This window comes from Pelodiscus sinensis, chromosome 21 (genome assembly GCF_049634645.1).
Source record: "Pelodiscus sinensis isolate JC-2024 chromosome 21, ASM4963464v1, whole genome shotgun sequence".
Taxonomy (NCBI): Eukaryota; Metazoa; Chordata; order Testudines; family Trionychidae; genus Pelodiscus; species Pelodiscus sinensis.
In genome coordinates this window covers 21496388-21518087 of record NC_134731.1, presented here as the reverse complement: position 1 = coordinate 21518087, position 21700 = coordinate 21496388, and the positions used below count along the sequence as shown (strand labels likewise).

At 43.3% G+C, this 21700-nt stretch overlaps 1 protein-coding gene across 1 annotated transcript in view; it reads left to right on the top strand.

Annotated features, from left to right (window-relative positions):
* The first annotated feature begins 2058 nt into the window (after positions 1-2058).
* Positions 2059-21700, top strand: part of GALNT17 (polypeptide N-acetylgalactosaminyltransferase 17) — a 459638-nt gene continuing 439996 nt past the window's right edge. Inside the window, exons 1-6 of the mRNA XM_075905119.1 lie at positions 2059-2180; positions 11886-11939; positions 16022-16106; positions 17719-17788; positions 19801-19938; positions 20081-20164. Of these exons, the coding sequence (XP_075761234.1) occupies positions 20152-20164 (13 nt within the window). The 5' untranslated portion in view covers positions 2059-2180; positions 11886-11939; positions 16022-16106; ... (1 more) ...; positions 19801-19938; positions 20081-20151. The remainder of the gene's footprint in view (positions 2181-11885; positions 11940-16021; positions 16107-17718; positions 17789-19800; positions 19939-20080; positions 20165-21700) is intronic.

Genomic DNA, 21700 nt, shown 5'->3' with positions numbered 1-21700 from the left:
CTGAGCTGGAAACCAAAATGAATGGGTTGTATTGTATTTTAAGGTGTTGCTTTTAATACTGTCAACCTTGACTTGCCACTGACGTAAAGTTTTGTAACTTGAGGAGGTGGAAGGGAATATGAACCAAGGTAAAACCAAAATGGGGTCAGCTATATATTTAGGAAGCTGTTAAAATATAGAAAGGAGAGAGGAATTGTTTTTAATTGGAAGGGACATTGGTATCTTCTCATGCAAATTACCATATTTAATTGACTTGTAGCGAAATGCTCTTTCTGTGTGGTTCTCTGCAGTGGGGTTGCTAGGAAATGTTGCTAGGCAACTGTTCATTGACTGACTTAAAGGAAAAATAAATATATTTATCTTGATGCAGTATAGCATAACTCTATGATTTAAGTCTTGTACTGGTGGGTCACCGGGCAGTGGAGAATATATGGAGGCAGGTGGTTATGAAGTAATGCTCTGCTTAAAATATTTGTCAACGATGTTTGCAGGCATCAACCTTTTTTTGGTGACACTGTCTTAATTCCTGATAACTCCAGTTCCTCTTTCAAATGCTAACAACTAGTGCTAGTCAGATAATATATGTGGAATAATCTGATGAATTTTGTGATCTTTAATGAATAAATCACTGAACAGTTGCAATAATTCACCCAGCTACACTGGTTGCACTATCAATGCATCTTGACAAATATGATTTTAAACAACCAAATGCTGACAAGGCTGTCTACTAATTGTAGATGGTAGGACAAGATGTGTATAGCAGCTGTGTCATAGCACACCTAGTGATAGTTCCTTATGCAAAAGGTCTTTAAGTTCACCTTTTAAGCATGTAAGTCTCTTGGTTATAACATTGTGCAACTAATTTTTTTATGTCTGTGCATTCTAAAATGAATAATCAAATATTTCTTTCTTTTCAAAGGAGCATTTAAAGAATTTGCTAACTACATAATACTAAAGTACTGCTAATAAATTCTGAACTGCAGATAGCCGAAAACTCTAGCTTCTTTATGTGACCAGGGCTAAAGTTTGAAAAGAGCCATATGCTTGCACTCTAAATATTAGTGCAGTCAGTTGCCTATGCAAACTATAGAACTTACACATAGTTACATATGAATTGGGTAGGGAGAAGTCTAGACAGACTCTCATCCTTAGGTGATATCAGCATGGGAAGTAGGGATGCAAGCGACTAGTCAGCTATCCGATAACTAGAACATTATTGGATAGTCAACTAGGGATGAGATTAGTCACTCCCCCCGCCCTCTGCTGCCTCTGTCAGAGAGAGGCAGCAAGGGGGGAGCAGGAACCAGTGTTGGGGGGAGCTGGCTTAAAAGCCGGTTCCCCCTGCACTGTTTTCACGGGGGTCAGAGGAGGTAGAGGCACAGCAGGAAACATCACGAGTGGGGACTGAAGAGGTGTCTGCTTGCACCCTTTTGCTGCAATTCTGCTTCTGAAATATTGTACATTTCTAAAGCAGAAGCCCTGTACAGAGCATGGGCCTAGCGGGGATTCCCCCACTGGCCCACACTCCCTGTGGAACTTTAAAAGGAGCTCGTTAAAACTTGGCTGTCCACTGTCATAATCAACCTAGGTAATGCAAATTGGCAAGCGAGTTCAGATTAAATGTATCCGCTGGAACCTTTGCTCAAAAGCTCAGGCTGAAGCTGTGCGGTGCCACCTTTGTGATTCAAACCTCCCTCCCTCATTTTATTCTCTTAGTCCTCCGTACTCCTCATCTATAAACGCTGCTGTTATTCTAGACCACAGTGGGAGCACTAGAATGCCCTGTAAGGATATTTTGGAGACATTTTCCAGACCACCGTCACAAACATAAGTCATTCTGGTAGCTTTGATGGCTCTTTCTAACTCTGAATTTGAATATATATGTGAATTTGAATGATTATTCCATGTTTGTATATAGCACCATAGACATGAATCAAAGATAAGAGACCAAAGACAGAGTAAATTCCTTTTAGTAGGGACTATTTATGGCTCAGTTCCTGCAAACATTTACACACATGCTTCACGGAAAGCACATGAGCGATCATATTGACATTATTATGGCACAGTTTTTACAGGTCATATAATGTCTGCAGAATTTCGGGCTTCACTTACCGTTGGTCTTGGATCCTCTCCCCAGCAGTAATGAAATACGGGAAATAGTATCTGCATTTTGCTAAAAGGTATGGAAACCTATCTAATGTTTTCCAAAATTCCTGTGTTATCAGATTGGGTTTGGTTCTGTCTCTAATACTTAGATAGTGACAAGAGAAATAAAAGAATGCAATTCATCAAGGGAAGATGTTTCAGCCAAATTATGCAAATTCACTTGTACTTGAAAGAATGCATTCCACAGCTCCCAGCTTGCAAAATGGTGGTCTGTCGTGGAATGAGAATTGGTGATTGATGTGAGAGAGTGGGTTAGTTTAGTACTTAACAAAAATATTGTGTAGTTTAGTACTTAACAAAAAATATAGTTTAGTACTTAACAAAAATATTAAAAACAAGTGTGATGCAGTTTACCACAAACCCTACAGTAGCTGTAAGAGAGTAATGCACTAACTTGGCAGCTTTAGACAGTATGTGCCATGGCCTAAATTGGGAACATTTCAGGATGAATAATTTACCACCTAGAGAGAATGAGCATGTCGTTTTCGGCTGCAAGAATAATAGCAAAATCAGCTTTGCAAACTGAGATTCTTTGTCTTCCAAGCTGAGTGTTTTCTTACAAGTTGAACCATCTGATCTTGAAAGACCTCAGGAGGCTGAGGCTTGTGAGAAATTTTTCAGCATATCAGGCAAGAAGAAATGTGCCTCTTTGATTCCCCCTGTATGAAAACATGAAAACTTCAAGATGAGGGTTTTTTGTTTTTCCTCCAGCAAAAGTATGGGCTGTGCTTCTTGGATTGGTAAATTCAAACTCTTACCACTTGATGCTCTGGCTAGCTGCTTGTGAACTGGAAAGCTAACTAGGGGAGGCAAATCAATATGCACATGAAAAGAAATTTCCTGAAAACTATGTGTTTGGTAGAAGGGCTTATTGCTTATAGGCATTCTTGAGACAGCCTAAGCTATACTACCTGTGCATGCTTTCCCTAGTTCCGATTAAAAGAATAAACACACCTACTACACTGGCCAAGCGATTTGAGCAGGTCAAAAATGAAATTTCCATCGCATGGGAAATTTTGAAATTTGATTTTTGTCTCTCATAGCAATGAAAAAAATGAAACCTCAAATGTTTAATCAAATGAGTAATCTGAAATCTTTTATTCGGACCTTCTAGAAATGTTGCTTTTTTTGATCGCTGCTGGCAAATTTTGATGAAATGAAAACATTCAGCTGAAATAGTCAAGTTTGTCTTCTTCAATGATTTAGATACTGGCACAGAGAGGCTATGTCTAGACCACACCTCTCTGTCGACAGAGAGATGTAGATTTGGCACGTCGAAATTGCTAATGAAGCAGGGATTTAAATATCCCACGCTTCATTAGCATAAACATGGCCACTGCTTTTTTTCGACACGGAGCTTTTTAAAAAAAAAAATCCCAGCAGTCTAGACACGGATCTGTTGAAAAATAAACCCTTTTTCGACAGATCCTGTAAACCTCATTTTTTGAGGCATACAGGATCTGTCAAAAAAGGGTTTATTTTTCAACAGATCCACATCTAGACTGCCAGGGGTGTTTTTCCAAAAAAAAAAAAAAAAAAAAAGTTCCATGTTGAAAAAAAGCAACGGCCATGTTTATGCGAATGAAATGTGAGATATTTAAATCCCTCCTTCATTAGCAATTTCGACGTGCCTGAGGGAAGTGAGGTGTGGGAGAATAAAACTGAGCTCTGGAGAAATGTTTGGCTAGAGTTTCCCCTACAATATGTACCAGTTCCGACTTACATACAAATTCAACTTAAGAACAAACCTACAGTCCCTATCTTGTACGTAACCCGGGGACTGCCTGTACTCCACTTAAGAAGGAACATTCAGTTTCACACATACAGAATGGGAAACAACCTTCTAAGGATTAGTACTGCAGAAAAGGATATAGCGGTAATAGTGGACCACAAGCTAAATATGAGTCAATGGTGTGACACTGTTGCAAAGAAAGTAAACGTGATTCTGGGATGCATTAACAGGAGTGTTGTGAGCGAGACATGAGAAGTCATTCTTCCACTCTACTCTGTGCTGATTAGGCCTCAATTGGAGTATTGTGTCCAGTTCTGGGCACCATATTTCAAGAAAGATGTGGAGAAATTGCAAAATTCCGGAGAAGAGCAACACCAGTGATTAAAGGTGTAGAAATCATGACCTATGAGGAAAGATTGAAAGAACCGGGTTTGTTTCTTCTGGAAAAGAGAAGACAGAGGGAACATGATAGCAGTTTTGAAGTACCTAAAAGGTTCTATGAGGATGAGGGAGAAAAATTGTTCTGAGGTATCCTGGAAAAGCTCTGCCCTCTCCAAGAAACGCGTCTGCTTTTCTGAAAAAAAATTCGGAAAAGCAGATGCATTTTTCTGCATTCCTGTAAACCTCGTTCTATGAGGAAGAAGGGATGTTCCAAAAGAGTTTTTTCCTGACATTTGGCCCATGTAGATGGGTCTAATGCTGGAAAAGCCTGTTTCGGAAGAAAAGCAGAAAAGAAACACAAACTGCGGATTGCAATTTGTGTATCTTTTTCTGACTTTTCTTTGTAGTGTAGACGTAGCCTAAGACTAGTTCTCAACTTTCTCATAACTTTCCAAGACCCAAGAACTCTGAACCGAAACTGATAGACACTTAACAAGTCCTTTTGACACAACCTGTCCAAAAGTACACATGGATATTTCTGCATGTATCTCTTTGGAAAATCTGATCACCTAGTTATAGGGATACACATAAAATGAGGATTCTGGGCTCTACTGCTGTGCTGTTGCCCTGGACTGCTGTAAGTTGCAGATTTTTTTTTTTATAACAACGAGTAGTCCTGTGGCACCAAAGGGTACATCTACACAGCAGTGTTATTTTGGAATAACGGACATTATTGTGAAATAACACAGTCCGCATGTACACTACAAGCAGCTACTTCGACATATTGTCAAAATAATGTCGGGCTGGAGGACTTCTTACTCCAACTCCTGTAACCTTCATTGTACAAGGAGTAAGGGAAGTCGGAGGAAGAGTGCTCTTTCTCGGACTTCCTGCTGTGTAGACAGTGCCAAAAGCCGAAATAAGCTATTCCGACTTAAGCTACGCAATTAACATAGCTCAGGTTGCGTAGCTTATTTTGGCTTTAGCTCTGCTGTGTAGATATGCCCTAAGAGACTAACAATTTAGTTTCTAAGGTGCTATGGACCCCTTCATTATTTTTAAAGTTTACAGACTAACACGACTACCCCTCTGATGTTTGTCTAGTTTTGCTGGCCCTCTGGATCTTTGGGTATGTCTACACTACCCCCCTAGTTCGAACTAGAGGGGGTAATGTAGTCATACGGAGTTGCAAATGAAGCCCAGGATTTGAATTTCCCAGGCTTCATTTGCATAAAGCCGGCTGGCGCCATTTTTAAATGCCGGCTAGTTCGGACCCCGTGACGCGCGGCTACACGTGGCATGGACTAGCTAGTTCGGATTAGGCTTCCTCGAGGCGTACAGCTAGTTTGGATTAGGAAGCCTAATCCGAACTAGCTAGTCCGTGCTGCGTGTAGCCGCGTGGCACGGGGTCCGAACTAGCTGGCATTTAAAAATGGCGCCGGCCGGCTTTATGCAAATGAAGCCCAGGAAATTCAAATCCCGGGCTTCATTTGCAACTCCGTATGACTACATTACCCCCCCTCGTTTGAACTAGGGGGGTAGTGTAGACATACCCTTTGTCTGTTTTTTAGGGGTTTTTTGCAGTCCAATTTCCTTCTTTTCTCAGAGATCCTGCCGAATAAACACTGCCTGCCTTTATTCTGTGCATGGCTTTGTCCCAAAGACAGGAGTGTGTGAACAGATAACCTTTTCCATAGTTTCAATTAACAGCATAAAAACAATTCATTGGACATATTCACCGTCTCCCTTTCAAATCTTACAGGAGTGAAGAAAGGACAAGAAATAGCAGTTCTGGGATCAAGCACTGTTATACAATGATGAAGACTTTGTCTATTAGTATGCATGCTCCTTGCTGGATAACTTTTTTGGCAGCCAGGAGGGCAGTAGTGTGAGTGATGGGGCATGCTGTTTACTAGACAAGCCTTTTCAATTCTTTTCTATAACAAGACATCCCAGAAACCTGGAATTTGTCACTTATAAGCAGTGGCTTTCCCCCACTTCATTTCCCAGCTTTTTTTCTCCCTCGTCTGCACCAAGAACTGTCTTTCATGCAAACCCATCCCTTCCTCCTGGCCCAAACTTCTCCACCCTCCTCTCATCCCCATCAGCCTCTCTAACTTAGAACCCAGCGGCAGTGATTGATGAGAGGGACAGGGAAGAGACTACCATATCGGTGGCCCACTGTCGCAAGAAATTGTCTCAAGAAATCACTTGACTCTTCTGAAATTTGGCTTGATGTATCCACAAAATCTCTTGCATAACAGGTTGGACCCAGAACAGTGCTATAAGACTATCTCACCTTTAGGTCTAACTTAACACAGTCTGGCTGTGTCTACACTGGCATGAATTTCCGGAAATGCTTAAAACGGAATACTATTCCGTTTTCAGTTTTTCCGGAAAAGGAGCATTTATATTGGCAGGCTGCTTTTCCGGAAAAGCCCTTTTTCCGGAAAAGCATCTGTGGCCAATGTAGACGCGCTTTTCCGGAAAAGAGCCCCGATCGCCATTTTCGCAATCAGGGCTTTTTTCCGGAAAAGACTACTGGGCTGTATACACTGGCCCTTTTCCGGAACAGTGGTCCGGAATAAGGACTATGCCCGAGCGGGAGCAGAATAGTTTTTCCAGAATAGCGGCTGATTTTGTACAGTAGAGCATCGTTGCTTTTCCGGAAATTCAAGGGCCAGTGTAGACAGCTCGCAGCTTATTCCGGAAAAGTAACTGATTTTCCGGAATAAGTGGCCCAGTGTAGACACAGCCTCTGTGTTTCAACAGAAGAGGGAGTCTCCAAATTAAAATCCTGCATAAGATGAGAATTTGATATCTACTCACCAGTATAATATCCACTCAGCATGTTAACTTCATCATGGTAGTAAAATAGAGGAGTTCCTAGAGGATTATAATTGGGTCAGCCACTGGGCCAACAGAATTGCCAGGGCCCTCGGACAAGATGTGGAGGGGCCTGGCTTGCACTTATTGAAGGGGCGGGGCTATGGGCAAAAGGGGCAGGGCTGGGGGCTAAGCTTCCTCTGCCAGCCCTTCAGTGCCAGCAGGGGTGTGCTGGCTGCAGCAATGATTGCTGGGAGCCCATGACCTTTTGAATCACCGGACCTCGAGGCAGCTGCCACCTTCCCTCCTGATCCCTTCAGTGGCCCTGAGTCCAGTTTCTCAGTAGGGGTGGAATAATTTTTAAAAGGGTTGCTGATGGTGGAAACCATGGATTTGGGTTATTACTACTTCAAGCCAGGAAGGTGCAGCAGCAGCTCCAGGATCCCCAGTTCCTGTGTTTAGGGTATGCAGTGGTGTTGTAACCATGTTGGTCTCAGGATATTAGCGACAAGCTGGGTGAGGCAATATCTATAACTGGGCCCAGCTCTATTGGTGGGAGAGAGAGGCGTTTGAGCTTACACGAATAATTAGGCAAAAAAGGAAAGTGAAGAACAGCTAGCCAAAAACTCAAAAAGTAATAGCTTTAAGTATGTCAGAAGCAGGAACTCTGCTAAACAACCAATGGGGTCATGGGACAATTGAAATGCTGAAGGAACATTCAAGGCTGATAAGGTCATTGTGAAGAAACTAAATGAATTGTTTGCATCACTCTTCATGGAAGAGGAGATTCCCAAACTTGAGCCATTCTTTTTAGGTGACAAATCTGAGGAATTGTCCCAGATTGACATGTCAGAACAGGAAGTTTTGGAACAAATTGATAAACTAAACAGTAACAAATCACCAACACTAAATGGCATTCACCAAAGAGTTATGAAAGAGCCCACCCGCCTGAGAAGAGAGCACACAGCCAACATAGGCCACCCCAAAGATGGAGCTAGTGCCCGCGTTAGAAAGGTGGGATAACGGAGCTGGTGCAGAGAAGGTAGCGGGTTGAGTTCTGGCATGGCTTAAGCGCTTGGGCTTTTGCCTGGGGAATTCAGGGTAGTGGGTTCAAGGTCCACCTGGGAAACAACTGGAGGAAGGTGGGATAAGGGTCCTGCCAGAGATAGGGAGGTGGGTTGGGTTGGGTTCGATTCTGGCATGGCTTAGGAGATAGGGTATTCTTCTTGGGAATGCAAGGTGGTGGGTTTGAGTCCTGCCCCCTTGGGAAGCAAGAACTGCTAACTGTACCAAATGACTGGAAGATAGCTAGTGTGATGCCAATCTTTAAAAAGAGCTCTACAGGTGATCCTGGCAATTACAGACTGGTAAATCTAATGTCAGTATCAGGCAAAATAGTTGAAACTGTAGTAAAGAACAGAATTATCAGACACATAGATGAACATAATTTGCTGCTGAAAAGTCAACATGGTTTCTGTAAGGGGAAATCATGCTGTACTAATCTACTAGGCTCTGTCTACACTGACGGGTTCTTGCGCCAGAAATATGCAAATGAGGCTAAGCATGGAATATCACTGAGCCTCATTTACATACCTAATGAGTCGCCATTTTTTGCAGAAGAGGCTCTTGCTCCAGAAGGAGCATCTACACTGCCCCTTCTTGTGCTAGAAAAACCCTCTTGTGCAAGAAGGGGCAGTGTAGATGCTCCTTCTGGTGCAAGAGCCTCTTCTGCAAAAAATGACGGCTCATTAGGTATGCAAATGAGGCCTGGCAATATTCCATGCTTAGCCTAATTTACATATTTCTGGCGCGAGAACCCGCCGGTGTAGACAGAACCCTGGAGTTCTTTGAGGCTGTCAGTAAGCAAGTGGACAAAGGGCATCCAGTAAATATAGTGTATGTAGATTTCCAGAAAGCCTTTGACAAGATCCTTCACCAAAGGCTCTTATGTAAAGTAAGTTGTCATGGGATAAGAGGAAAGGTCCTCGCATGGATTGATAACTGGTTAAAAGATAGGAAACAAAGGGTAGGACTAAATGGTCGGTTTCCAGAATGGAGAGCGGTAACTAGTGATGTCCCGCAGGAATCCATATTGGGATCAATCCTATTCAAAAGATTAATAAAAGATCCGGAGAAAGGGGTAAACAGTCAGATGGCAACATTTGCAGAGGATACTTAACTGCTCAAGACAGGTAGGACCAAACCAGACTGTGAAGAGCTTCAGAAGAATTTTTCAAAACTAGGTGACTGGGCAACAAAATGACAAATGAATTTTAATGCTGATAAATGCAAAATAATGCATATTGGAAAACATAATCCCAACTCTATGTGCAAAATGCTGGGGACTAAATTGGCTATTGCCACTCGAGAGATCTTGGAGTGATGGTGGATAGTTCTCAGAAAACATCCAATCAATGTGCAGCAGCAGTAAAAAAAGCAAACAGAATGTTAGGAATCATAAAAAGGGATAGAAAATATGACAGAATATCTTAATGACTCTGTATAAATCAATGGTACGTTCACATACTGAATGCTGCATACAGATGTGGTCGCCTCATTTCAAAAAAGGTATCTTAGCACTGGAAAAAGTTAAGAAAACAGCAACAAAAATGATTTGTACTTTGGAACAGTTGCGTATGAAGAGAAATTAAAAAGACTGGGACTTTTCAGTTTAGAAAAGAGGAGACTAATGGGGCGTATTATAGAGGTCTATAAAATCATGAGTGGTGGAGAAAGTGAACAAGCAAATATTATTTACTTGTTCTCATAAGAACTAGGGTGTCCCCAAATGAAATGAATAGGCATCAGTTTTAAAACAAACAAGAGGAAGTATTTCTTCATGCAACACACAGTCAACTTGTGGAACTTCTTGCCAGAGGATGTTGTAAAGACCAGGACTTTAACATGGGTCAAAAAAGAACTGGATAAATTAATGGAGGAGAGGTCCATCAATGCTTATTAGCAGGGCTTGTCAAGCGGTGGCGAGCCCCGCTCACCAGCTGTGCGGTTTGGTATGCTGCGCATGCGCTGATTGTGCTGCGGCGCCATGCCGGACTAAAATCTACTCGCCACGGGCGAGTCGATTGCCCTAATTATCGAGCCCTGCTTATTAATCAGGATGGTCAAGAATGGTGTCGTTAGCCTCCATTTGTCAGAAGCTGGGAATGGGTGACAGCGGAGGGGTCACTTGATGATTCCCTGTTGTATTCATTCGCTCTGGGGCACCTGGCATTGGTCACTACGGGTATGTCTACACTAGTCCCCCAGTTCGAACGAGGGAGGCCAATGTAGGCATTCAAAGTTGCAAATCAAGCCCAGGATTTAAATATCCCGTGCTTGATTTGCATCTTCCCGGCCGGTCGCCATTTTTGAAATTTATAAATCCAGACTAACTGCCCACGTCTACACGTGGCAGGGATCCGGTAGTTTGAAATAAAGCCCCTAGTTCAAACTACCTGTTATTCCTACAGGAATGAGGTTTAACAGGTAGTTCGAACTAGGGCTTTATTTCGAACTACCGGGTCCCTGCTGCGTGTAGTCGCGGGCAGTTAGTCCTGACTTGTAAATTTCAAAAAATGGCGACCGGCCGGGAAGATGCAAATCAAGCACAGGATATTTAAATCCCGGGCTTGATTTGCAACTTCGAATGCCTACATTAGCCTCCCTAGTTCGAACTAGGGAGCTGGTGTAGCCATACCCTATCAGAACACTGGGCCAGATAGACCTTTGGTCTGATCTAGTATGGCCGTTCTTATAGAGCTCTTCTTCAGAGTTAGTTTCCCAGACCTGAAGAAAAACTCTGTCTAAGCTGAAAAGCTGCTTCTCTCTCACCAGGAGCAGCAATTGGTTCAGTAAAAGATGCCAGGGGGCTGTGCCCCCTGCTTGCTATGCCCTCCAACACCCTTCTCTTGGGGGGGTAGGCAGCCTTAACTCTCCCCCTCAGCCGCCAAGGAGGGCCGGGCCACGACCATGGCATGGCAGCCCTGGCTTTCCCCCTTCCCACAGCCGAGGCTGCACCAGCCCCAGTTCCCCCCGCCCCCAGCTGCTAGGGAAGGCCAAGGCTGTGGAGTGGCAGCCCTGGCAGTCCCCCTCCCTCCTTCCTCTGGCTGCTCTACCAAGCCTGCGCCAGCCCTGGCTCTTCTCCTCCCCGCCCCCAGCCACCAGGTTGTGCCCATACAAGCCATAGATCCTCCCTCCCACCCCCCAGTCGCCGGGTTGAGCCTGCAGCAGCCCCGTCTCTCTACCCCCCGGCCTTTGGGCTGAGGCCGCAGCACGGCAGCCACAGCTCTCCCCACCCCCGAGCACTGGGAATGGGGGAGGACCCGTGGCGTCTACCTTTCCCCTCTCTCCCTCCTCCCCACCGCAGCACCAGGGAGGAAGGGAGGAGGCCACACAACTGAGGGTGGAGCAGACGGCGGGATGCAGAGTGATATGATGACATCACTCTTTTGTCCCTTAGGAAATGTATTTATATATATATATATACACATAGGAAGAGAGAGAGAGAAAGAGCGAGAGAGAGATTACCTCACCCAATTTGTGTCTCTCGTGTACTTAGTGATTATTTCATCTGAACACACTACACTTCAACTTGACCCAATATTTTAATAGTAGACAATAAAAATTATTTCCTGCCAACATTTTTCTAAATATGGAAAGCTAGAAAATATCTGTAAGCCTAAATATATGTACCTAGTTACGTAATGGATTCCTAAAAGTATATTGAATCAAGATGCAGCCAAGCGTATGCTAATTCTACTTTTTCTTTTTTCTTTTGCAGGAGAAGTCTGTTTCTTTAGGAAACCAAGAGTAACCTTTCGAGTAACACAATGAGGTAACTTTTTTTAAGTCTGACTATAGATTTTTGGTTGCCTCCACTTTTAGGTGCCCTTTTTGAAGACATAATAGAAAGGGGTTGATTTCCAGAAAACAATCCAACTCTTTCAAGTGGGGTATCCAAAGTGATTGGTCACTTTTGAAGTGGAGACCAACATATTTCAGCAACAGTTCATAAAGTGAAATCTGATGTTGGGCAAAGAAATCTGTTCAGATCACTTGCAGATGGCTTCAGTATTTCAGGTTGCCTTTTTCTGATAGGCACAATATCTTCTCGAATAAAGGAATCACTTTGGCTTTGTGGTGACCACCTGTTTCATTGCTGGTATGGTTTTATTTCAATACACATCACATTCTTCTTAAATACAGAAATGGTATGGCGAAGCATACGCATCTATGGAATACACACACACACACACACACACACACACACTCTGTTTTTCTTCTTCCTAGGAGGGTTTTCACTACTTCTTCAAATCAGCATATTTGTGTAGCAGGTACGCATGTATTTACTGTAGCCAATAATGAATAAATACCATATAATCACAAAAAAGTGCCAACTGCTTACAAAGCATCTACAGGTAGGGCTGTTAAATATTGCTTAATTGAATAGTCGAGTAACCTCATTAATTCTTATCGGTTAGTCGACTATTTTATGGTACCCTCAGGGCACGGCCAACAGCCAGTGCTCTCCGGCCTCATTCCTGAAGAGCCCTCTGCCACTCCGCACTGCTGCGTCTGTATCAGAGGCAGCAGCATGGGGTGCCAGGCAGGAACTGGTCCATGAAGGGAGCCAGTTTAAAAACCAGCTCACCTTGCAGACCAGCTGCCTGTTGACCAGTGCTGCTGCCTCTGACAAAGAGGCAGCAGCACAGGGTGGCAGCAGTCCCTATCTAGGGGGTGTCTGAGCTTCTGGACCCGGTGTGAGCTGGAACTGAGCTTGGCTGCCTGCCTGCCCAGCTCTTAATACATTTTAAATGAAGAGCTGCAGCGGGGTAGGTCCCAGACGCATCGCAACTCAGGAGTAAGCCGGGCTGCTGGCCAGCCTGCTAAAAAATGTACTGGTAGGGGAAGAGGGTGGGATATGCATGTAGTCTATAGCATTAACCTATAAGCTTTTGCTTATCGGTTAATCGATTAATCAACTGCACTAGTACATCCCAACCTAGAAGTGATTATTTTGAAATCATAAATGCCAATGACTCAGCTCTACCTTTGCTTCTAGCATCAGCTCAGAAGACGATAAAGAACAAACGAAGTCAGTCATTAAGGAAATGATGGAAATACTATTCTTTGCATTCCATCTTCTTTCTTATGCTATATGCCAACAGCATGTAATGGAAGTGCTTTCCAGTAGTGCAGTAAGCAAAGTAACTAACATCTGTCACCTGTCTGCACTCTCATCCTGTTCCCTTTGGGGTTTTTTAAATAAACATATAACTGGGTACGTGTGTCGCCTATAAATACGATCAGAAGGCAAGGCCAGAGAAATGTGCCTTGTGCTTGGAGAAGACTGTGATATTGGTGATGGGCTGTAGTTTCAGTGGGAGTTCATTCCATAATCTCAGGCTGGCCATAGAGACAGATCAGTCCTCTGCACAGATAAGCGTCCCTTTTAAGGCAGAAGTTCTGCTGTGCCAGAGGAGCCAAGCAGATGGCCACACTCTTCCATCCAGAGCTTTTGCTGATCTTTTAGAGCCCCTTGAAGATAACAGCCAAGATCTTGCATGAGATTAGATATTCTATGGAAAGTGAGCATGGGGCGTGGAGGACTGACAGGATTTGATGTACTTTGTGGTACTTAGTGTGGCTGAAGAGATATGCTGCAGCCTTCGGTACTGTCAACTCACAGGGGCAGGGCCCAGAGTTGTGGATTCGCTTCAAGACAGAGTTGATTAGGGATAGTTGCTTTTATTAATCTCAGTAGTTTGCTACTATTATAGGCTTAATACTGCCAGATGGTTACACGGCTACTACAAAGTAATACGCCAATAAGCATAGGCAGAGTAATGCATAAGAGTAACAGTCCCATTCTGGTCACCTCGCACCCGGTCGCAGCGAACGTGGCTCCAGCTAGGAGGATCCAGGGCACCCTTTGAGGTCTAGGTCCCTGGTGAGACTCACAGAGGGGTGGGACTCCCAGTGAGCTTATACTTTAGTTGTTTTTTGAGTGGGCGCGAGTTGGCCCAATGCCACTCTCAGCGTTCCTGTGGGGCTGAGAACAGAGGTCATGTTATTTATCCCATATTTGTCTCTCAGCAAGCAAACATAGGGGCTGTGTCTACATTGGCCCCTATTCCGTAATAGGGATGCAAATGTAGCACTTTGGAAGAGGCAAATCCGCGGGGGAGTTAAATATCCCCCGCGGCATTTGCATTAACATGGCTGCCGCTTTTTTCCGGCTTGTAGTCTGGACGCGATCCTCCGGAAAATAAGCTCTTTTCCGGAGGATCTCTTATTCCTACTTTCAAGATCGCGTCCAGACTGGCGCTTTTCTCCGGCTTATCTACAAGCCGGAAAAAAGCGGCAGCCATGTTAATGCAAATGCCGCGGGGGATATTTAACTCCCCTGCGGATTTGCCTCTTCCAAAGTGCTACATTTGCATCCCTATTACGGAATAGGGGCCAATGTAGACACAGCCAGGGAGTTGTGGCTGATGAAGGCCACCTGGTATTTTCACCATCATGGCTATCCTAGAGGAATACAAATTTAACCCGTGCAGCCCTACATATAGCTTTTTATGTGACAGGTACCAGCTGGAGTTTTCTATGTGCTAAAGGCTTCATGACCTCATACACAGCTTAACAGATCTAAAAACAGCCAAAGAAAGGACTCTGACTAGCTCTTATCTAGTGCTTCTAGTTCTAGGCAAGTGTCATTCTTTCCAAAATGGGGATATGGAAACGGATGCAAGAAACAGATGTATCCCAGCTCACAAAGGTCCAAGGCAAAGTAGGGAATAGAACCCAGTTCAGTGTCCTAGAGGATATGTCTACACTAGCCCCCTAGTTCGAACTAGGGAGACTAATGTAGACATTCGAACTTGCAAATGAAGCCCGGGATTTTAAACTTTCCTCGCTCTCCAGGTAAGTTTAGGCTCTTCTTTGCAGCCCCCATTTATGACAGGCTTCTTCTCCATGTTCAGGGTGGAGATGTCACACACATCACTATGATGGAGAATGTTCTCCTGGTACATTCCCGAAGGAATCCGTGGACAGTAATAACTCTGTTTTAACAGGCTGCAGGCTGAAAGATCCTAGACTACTAAGGGCTTTCTAAGGTGGCGGTAAAAACAACATTTACATAAAATCATAACTTGGAAAATGAGGTATGCAACCTAAATCTTTAGTCTCATTTCCTGAATATGCTCAGTTTTTCAGTCCATGCTTCTTATTGTTTTGGGGTCACAAAGGCTCTAAGGGTATGTCTACACTACCCCGCTAGTTCGAACTAGCAGGGTAATGTAGGCATACCGCACTTGCAAATGAAGCCCAGGATTTGAATTTCCCGGGCTTCATTTGTATTCCTCATTCCACGAGGAGTAACGGTAGTTTGGACTAGGAAGCCTAGTTCAAACTACCTAGTTCGTGCCGCGTGTAGCCGCGCGACACGGGGTTCGAACGAGCAGGGATTTAAAAATGGCGGTGCCCAGTTTATGCAAATGAAGCCCAGGAAATTCAAATCCCGGGCTTCATTTGCAAGTGCGGTATGCCTACATTACCCTCCTAGTTCGAACTAGGAGGGTAGTGTAGACATACCCTAACTAATTTCTGTACATGGCTGGGTCAGCCACCAGTCATGCAGATCAATAGTTGAGGTACAGTGAAACCTTTGTTATACGGCACTCTGTTAACCAGAAAACTTTGTTAACTGACATGACCCACAGCCACAATACTGTCACGTCTTCAGGTGCACTGGCCTGGCTTGGTTTGTCATGATTGGCTTAATATTTTTTTTATTTAAGAAGTACTAATCATCTTTAACTAAAAATAGAAATGTGAGACCAACTGCCTCACACTACAAAACTACCAATATTAAAAACTTGAGTTTTACAGTTATTGTCCATTGGTTTTTCCTAGGTTGATGGGACCCTCAGATAACCGGAATTTTTAGATAACTGGAATGTCCAAATCCCCGAGCGTGCTGGATAACACAGGCTTTATTGTATGTACTACTCATATCTTACAAAAACGGTTTTGTTTATGGAACACACAGCTTTTCAAAAAGTTTTGCTCTTCCGTATTGGTATTTTTGTTTGTTTGTTTTTTAAATATAGACTCTTGGGTTCCTTAGTTCAGGATCGACACTGATAAAGTTAGGTAAATAGAAGGACGTACATGCACGTGCACATGAATAGAGCTCCAGCTTAACTGAGAGATGCTGACAGATATGGTTTTTGGTTCTTTGTCTATAAAGCACCTAGCACAATGGTGTCCTTGTTATGACTGGGGCTTCTACAGCAAATAATAAGGAAGAGGATGAGTTTTTCCATGGGAATGAGAGGAACTGTGACCATTAAAACTGAGGAGTCATTTTTTCCTTCATCTTCCCTTGCTGGGAGGAGAGAACTGCAGTTTAGATAATTGCTTTCAGAAGGCTAGTGCAATATATAAGATTAAAAATGTACATACATACAGCTGATCTAATTTACTGTTTCCATGCATAGATAGAGCAAGTAACAATTTTGAAATCCTATTTTTGTTTTGAGTCCACAGGGAAAAACATAAATTCTTAATTTTCTGTGTCCAGAGTATGTGTAATAATGTATTATAATATGTCATATGCCTAGTCCCCTGACTATAAAGGATAAATATTTTAGGAGCTCTAATGAAGAAAGTTATCTAAATGTCTTTCTCACCCATAAAGAAATCTTCTGTCTCCGGAGAAGAGGTTTCATGTGTTTTGAACATCAACATTCTTTTTCAAATACCTGGATAGGCATTTGTTACATGGGACCCCAATGATTTTGTTTATGAATAAGGAAGAAGCTGTTAATCTATATATCTTCTTAAATAAGACACTAAGCAATGCCTGAAATAATATTGTATCCTGTTTAAGAATACATCAAGTGAATAGAGCTTAATGTTGTTCATAACCTCATATATTCATCTGCCGTTAAAATATCTTTATTAGGGTTGTGACATGCGTTAATGCTTGTGATTAACGCAGGGCAGGATTAATGCGTTCATTTTTTTTAACGTGTTAATTGTAGGCTTTAATGCTGTGTTGCCCCTTTGAAGTGCCACTCTGGCGCTTCAAAGGAGCAGCGCAACGTGGAGCCTGGGATCAGCTTTGCAGTCCCCAGCTGACCCTGGGCTCCAGGGTAGCTGCCCCTTTGAAATGCCAGAGGCAGCGTTTTAAAGGGGTGGCTGCCACACAGCTGAACCCCGGCTCATTTGTGAGGCTGCTGCCCCTTTGAAATACCGCCTCCGTGCATTTCAAAGGGGCAGTGTAGCCGATGGTCAGCTGGGGACTGCCCAGCTGATCCTGGGCTCCTTGCGGCATTTCCCCAGAACTCGGGGTCAGCTGATCCCAGGCTCCGCCTTGCACTGCCCCTTGGAAATGCCACCCCAGCACTTCAAAGGGGCAGCACTTCATGGAGCCCAGGGTCAGCTGGGCACTCCATGCAGTGCCACGGTGGCATTTCAAAGGGGAGGCGCACGCAATTAATCACGTGATTAGCCATGATTAAATTTTTTAATCACTTGACAGCCCTAATATTTATAGAAATTTTAAAAATCTATATATCGTAATTAAAAATTATTCTTACATTTAGGTTACTGTCACAATTTGGATCACGATTTGCTGTGGACGAGACAAATTATGCCTCGGATGTTGCTAATTAGGTATATAACTGTGACTTTGCTAGTTGTAGTTTTGTATGAAGACATAGGTATGAGTTCTTGAAGAAATACTTATTAGTTGTGAAGCAGTTTTTAAGAAGTTGAGTATTTTGCCAATAAAGTTTGTTCTGCTAAGTCGCTATGGCCTCATGGTTTCTCTCTCAGAATCATGCTGAAGCATGGGTGCTGCATATGTGCTATAACCAGACAAGCAAACCACAGAAGCAGTCTGTTACTGGATCCGTGCCCGAGGCAGATTGTATCTTTTCCCTGGCTCCAAGTAAGGGCAAGGAAGATGCTAGAGTGTTTTGGAGGGCAGTGGATTTCTCTTGGCTTCACACATTTGGCCTTAATATATATATTAAGCTTAAAACCTGCCAATGAGCACTGAAATGATAAAGGGAATTTTCTTCTGCTTAACGTCTTATTTTTTTATAAAAATGCCAAAACAGCCAAAGACTTGGGTTAAGAACTGCTAAAAATGCAAACATAAATTGGGACCGTTTTTTGTTTATGCTATTGTTTTCTTTTTTTCTCTGTACTTAACTAATGTGTTAATTAAAATGTGCAATTTCAACTAGCAATTAAGAGTTTGTATTACTAGTAATCAGCAGTTATCAGCAAAGCAACCTTTAGAATGCTCAAGGACTTGCTTTCCTTAAAAAAAACAAAAACAGAACAATGATTTTTGACCTACATAGCATCTGTGGTTTTTTTGTTACCTAAATTGTTACACAGACTATTAATTATAGTGTACTTATATCTAAATCAGTAAGCCATCTGTAAAAATTACATTAAAGGGCAGCAGTAATTTCTTGAAACCCTAATAGCACTTGCTTGTGATTTATTTTTGCAACAGTTACTCTGAAGTTTCCTGGAAATGATATTTCTGTGATGGTCATATAATATACTAAAAGACTACCTGGCATTGCTTGGCTCCTTCAGGGCATGGAGCTGGTGGTGTATAGGCTTGCCAGATAGTTTCACAAAAAATACTGAACATGGTGGGGAAAAAAATCAGTTGAGCATAAAAAAAAAAAAGAAACAGAAGTTGTTGAGCAAAAAAGAGTCACTGCATCTTTAACTCCCCATGCTCCCCCTGCCCCCACCAGATACAGCAGGGGAAGAATGTGCCAAGCTACCTTCCATCTGAGAAAAACAGAAAATACCGGGCATCTGGCAACTCTAGTGGTGTAGGGGGGGCAGGAGTCAGGACAGGGCCTTGGTGATGCGGGAGGGCGGGGGCGGGGAGGACACGAAAGGGAGGGTTGAGAGGTAAGGAGGGGCTCAGTTTGGGGGGTCCCAATTGGCAGGGCTTTCTTTCCCCCTGGCCGGAATGAGCCTTCCTTCCCCCCACCCTGCCCTCCTGGTTGGCATAGGCCCTCTCTCTTCCCCAGCCCCCCCAACCAGCACAGGCCTTCTCTGTCCCCCCAGCCCCTCCCAGCTGCCAGGGGCCTTCTGTCTTCTCCCTACCCCCCTGGCTGACAGGAGCCTTTTCTCTTCCCACCTCTGGCCACCAGGGGCCTTTTCTCTTCCTCCCCAGCCCACATGCTGCAGCCAAGGTCCAGGTAGGTAGGAGTAAGGGTTTGGGGAAGAGGAGCCACTTTCCTGGTCTGGTGGCAGGCAAGATGGTGGAACTCAGCCTGATGGCCGCTCTAGTGGTGCTGTGGGTCTCCACCCCTGGTGGCCACTCTTCAGTATCCTGTCCCTCCTCTCTGTGCCCTCTCCGTTTCCATGTTATAGAAAACAGTCCCATTCCCAGCACTTCCTGTTTTCTTGGCACCGTCCCATTCCCAGCACTTCCTGTTTTCCTGACCCTGCTTTAAGTTAGAATAAGAGGAAGCTGCAGCAAATTTGGTGGTCCTAGCTCTTACCATTTAAGTCTAAACTTTAAGAGTTCTTGAACAAACGCACAGATGGACAGACAGACAGATGTTTCTAAAATAATATAGACAGACATATTCATAATTTTCAGTTTCACTGCCTATTCATAGCTTCATTTTTCATCTGTTTAGGGCTATTCTTTTAATTTCCTCTGGGTATCCAGAAGAAGCACACATCACAGGAAAACTGAAACGGCCCATCCTATGGGAAATACACCAAAACAACCTCCTCCCCCCCAAAAACACAAAAACAAAGAATCCAGCCAAAACGTAAGTAGATCAGATTCTAAGAAAAAGGACTGAATTCAACTGAACTTGAATCATATGTATCTAGTGGGCTTCCAAACTTATAAAGATCAGCAACTGTCATTTTATGGAAGTAACTTTGCTTTTATGTGTTTCTCCAACACAGCAGAATTCTTATTGTGAATGGGGTCCATTCAGCTTTAAAAGAAAACCACATCCCTTTTGTTCTAAGAGTCCATGTGTTCAAAAGGTAAAGATTAATATTTCTTGGCATACATTGCATTTATTTGAAAACTTCGTTTTCAAGATATGATCAGCTCAGGGAAATAGTCGAAGCTTTATTGCTTGTGCTATGTGCCTGAGGCAAAACACTTAGATTGCTCTTGAAAACAGTTCTGTGGAGGAACGGACAAGATGACCCTATAGATTTCTGCCATCTTTAATTGATTCTGAGCTGACTGGCACTGTTGAAAGTCTTCTTTAAATTAAGATATAACACATGTGACTCTGGCATTCTGTAGGAAGCTCAATGGGGTACTTTTTTAAAAGATTGATTTCCATTCTGCTTTTCTCTGTGGCAACCTTCTGGCTGTCGGGAACTTATGCATATCAATAGGACTAGCAACAATACGGTCCCATGTTAACAGGCATTGCACTGAAAGCATGTGGTTTCTGTGTGCACACACAATAAAGCTCTGAAAGGTCCAGATGCTGTTTTCACTTACACTTACGTAAATCCAAAGTGCCTTGACACGAATGAAATGAACTTCACAGTTCTTTGGGGTAGGCTAAATATAGTTATTAACATTAAAATGTCATCGCCGGCTCAAAGTTAGCATCCTCCTATACTTAGACTGGAATAACTACAGTGGCCTAGTTGCCATGGAATGGTAGCTGGTGGTAAATGCAACTTGAAATCCTGAAATTAATTCATATTATAAAGAAAAGGAAAAATAATAGCAACTCTCTATTTTACCATTGCAAGGGGGAAACTGTAATATTTTAACTGCCAGTGGTTAATGGTAAGCACTATGTTATTGTCCCTGCTTCGATAGATGAGAGAATTCAGACAGAGGACTTAGTCTGGGTCACAGGGTGTGTGTGTGTGTGTGGTGGGAGGGAGGGGGGATGGAAGGAGAGAGAGAAAGAGAACAAGCAGAAATTAGAACACAGGAACTCTGGCTTCTACTCCTGTGTTAAGAACATGCTGCCTCTCTGTCAGGCTGAGATGTGTCCTCAATAAGCTTTTCTTTTTCAGTTGCACTTTGAACCCAGAAGGTGTATCCATCCTCCAGCCAGAGCCCTCCTTACCCATATGCAGAATGCAGTTACCTTGGGCATCTGAAAATTTGGGGCAACCCTGGGTCTTAATGTCCTCTTCCTATCTCTGTTCTGTGACTGCTTCTGCTGGAGAGAATCTAGGACTATGTCTACACAACAGAATTTTTTTCCCGAAATATGGCCGCTTTTCCAAAAAAAAAAAAAAAAAAGCACTTACATCCACACTGCAATCGAAAAAAAATAATTAAAAGAACAGAGGGGGTTTTCTGACATTGGTAAACCTCTTTCTATGAGGAAAAAGCCTTTTTGCAAAAGAGCTCTTTCGGAAAAAGGCGTGTGTGTGGATGGGGAAGAGGGAGTTCTTTCGCAAGAAGAGACTGCTGGCACTAAACATTAAAAAGGCCGTAGAGCAGTTTTTAAACTAAGAGATGGGGGAAAGCTGATTGGTGCAGAAAAGCACGTAAATCAGATGGAGACTTCACTTAGAGGAGAATCCATTGATAGA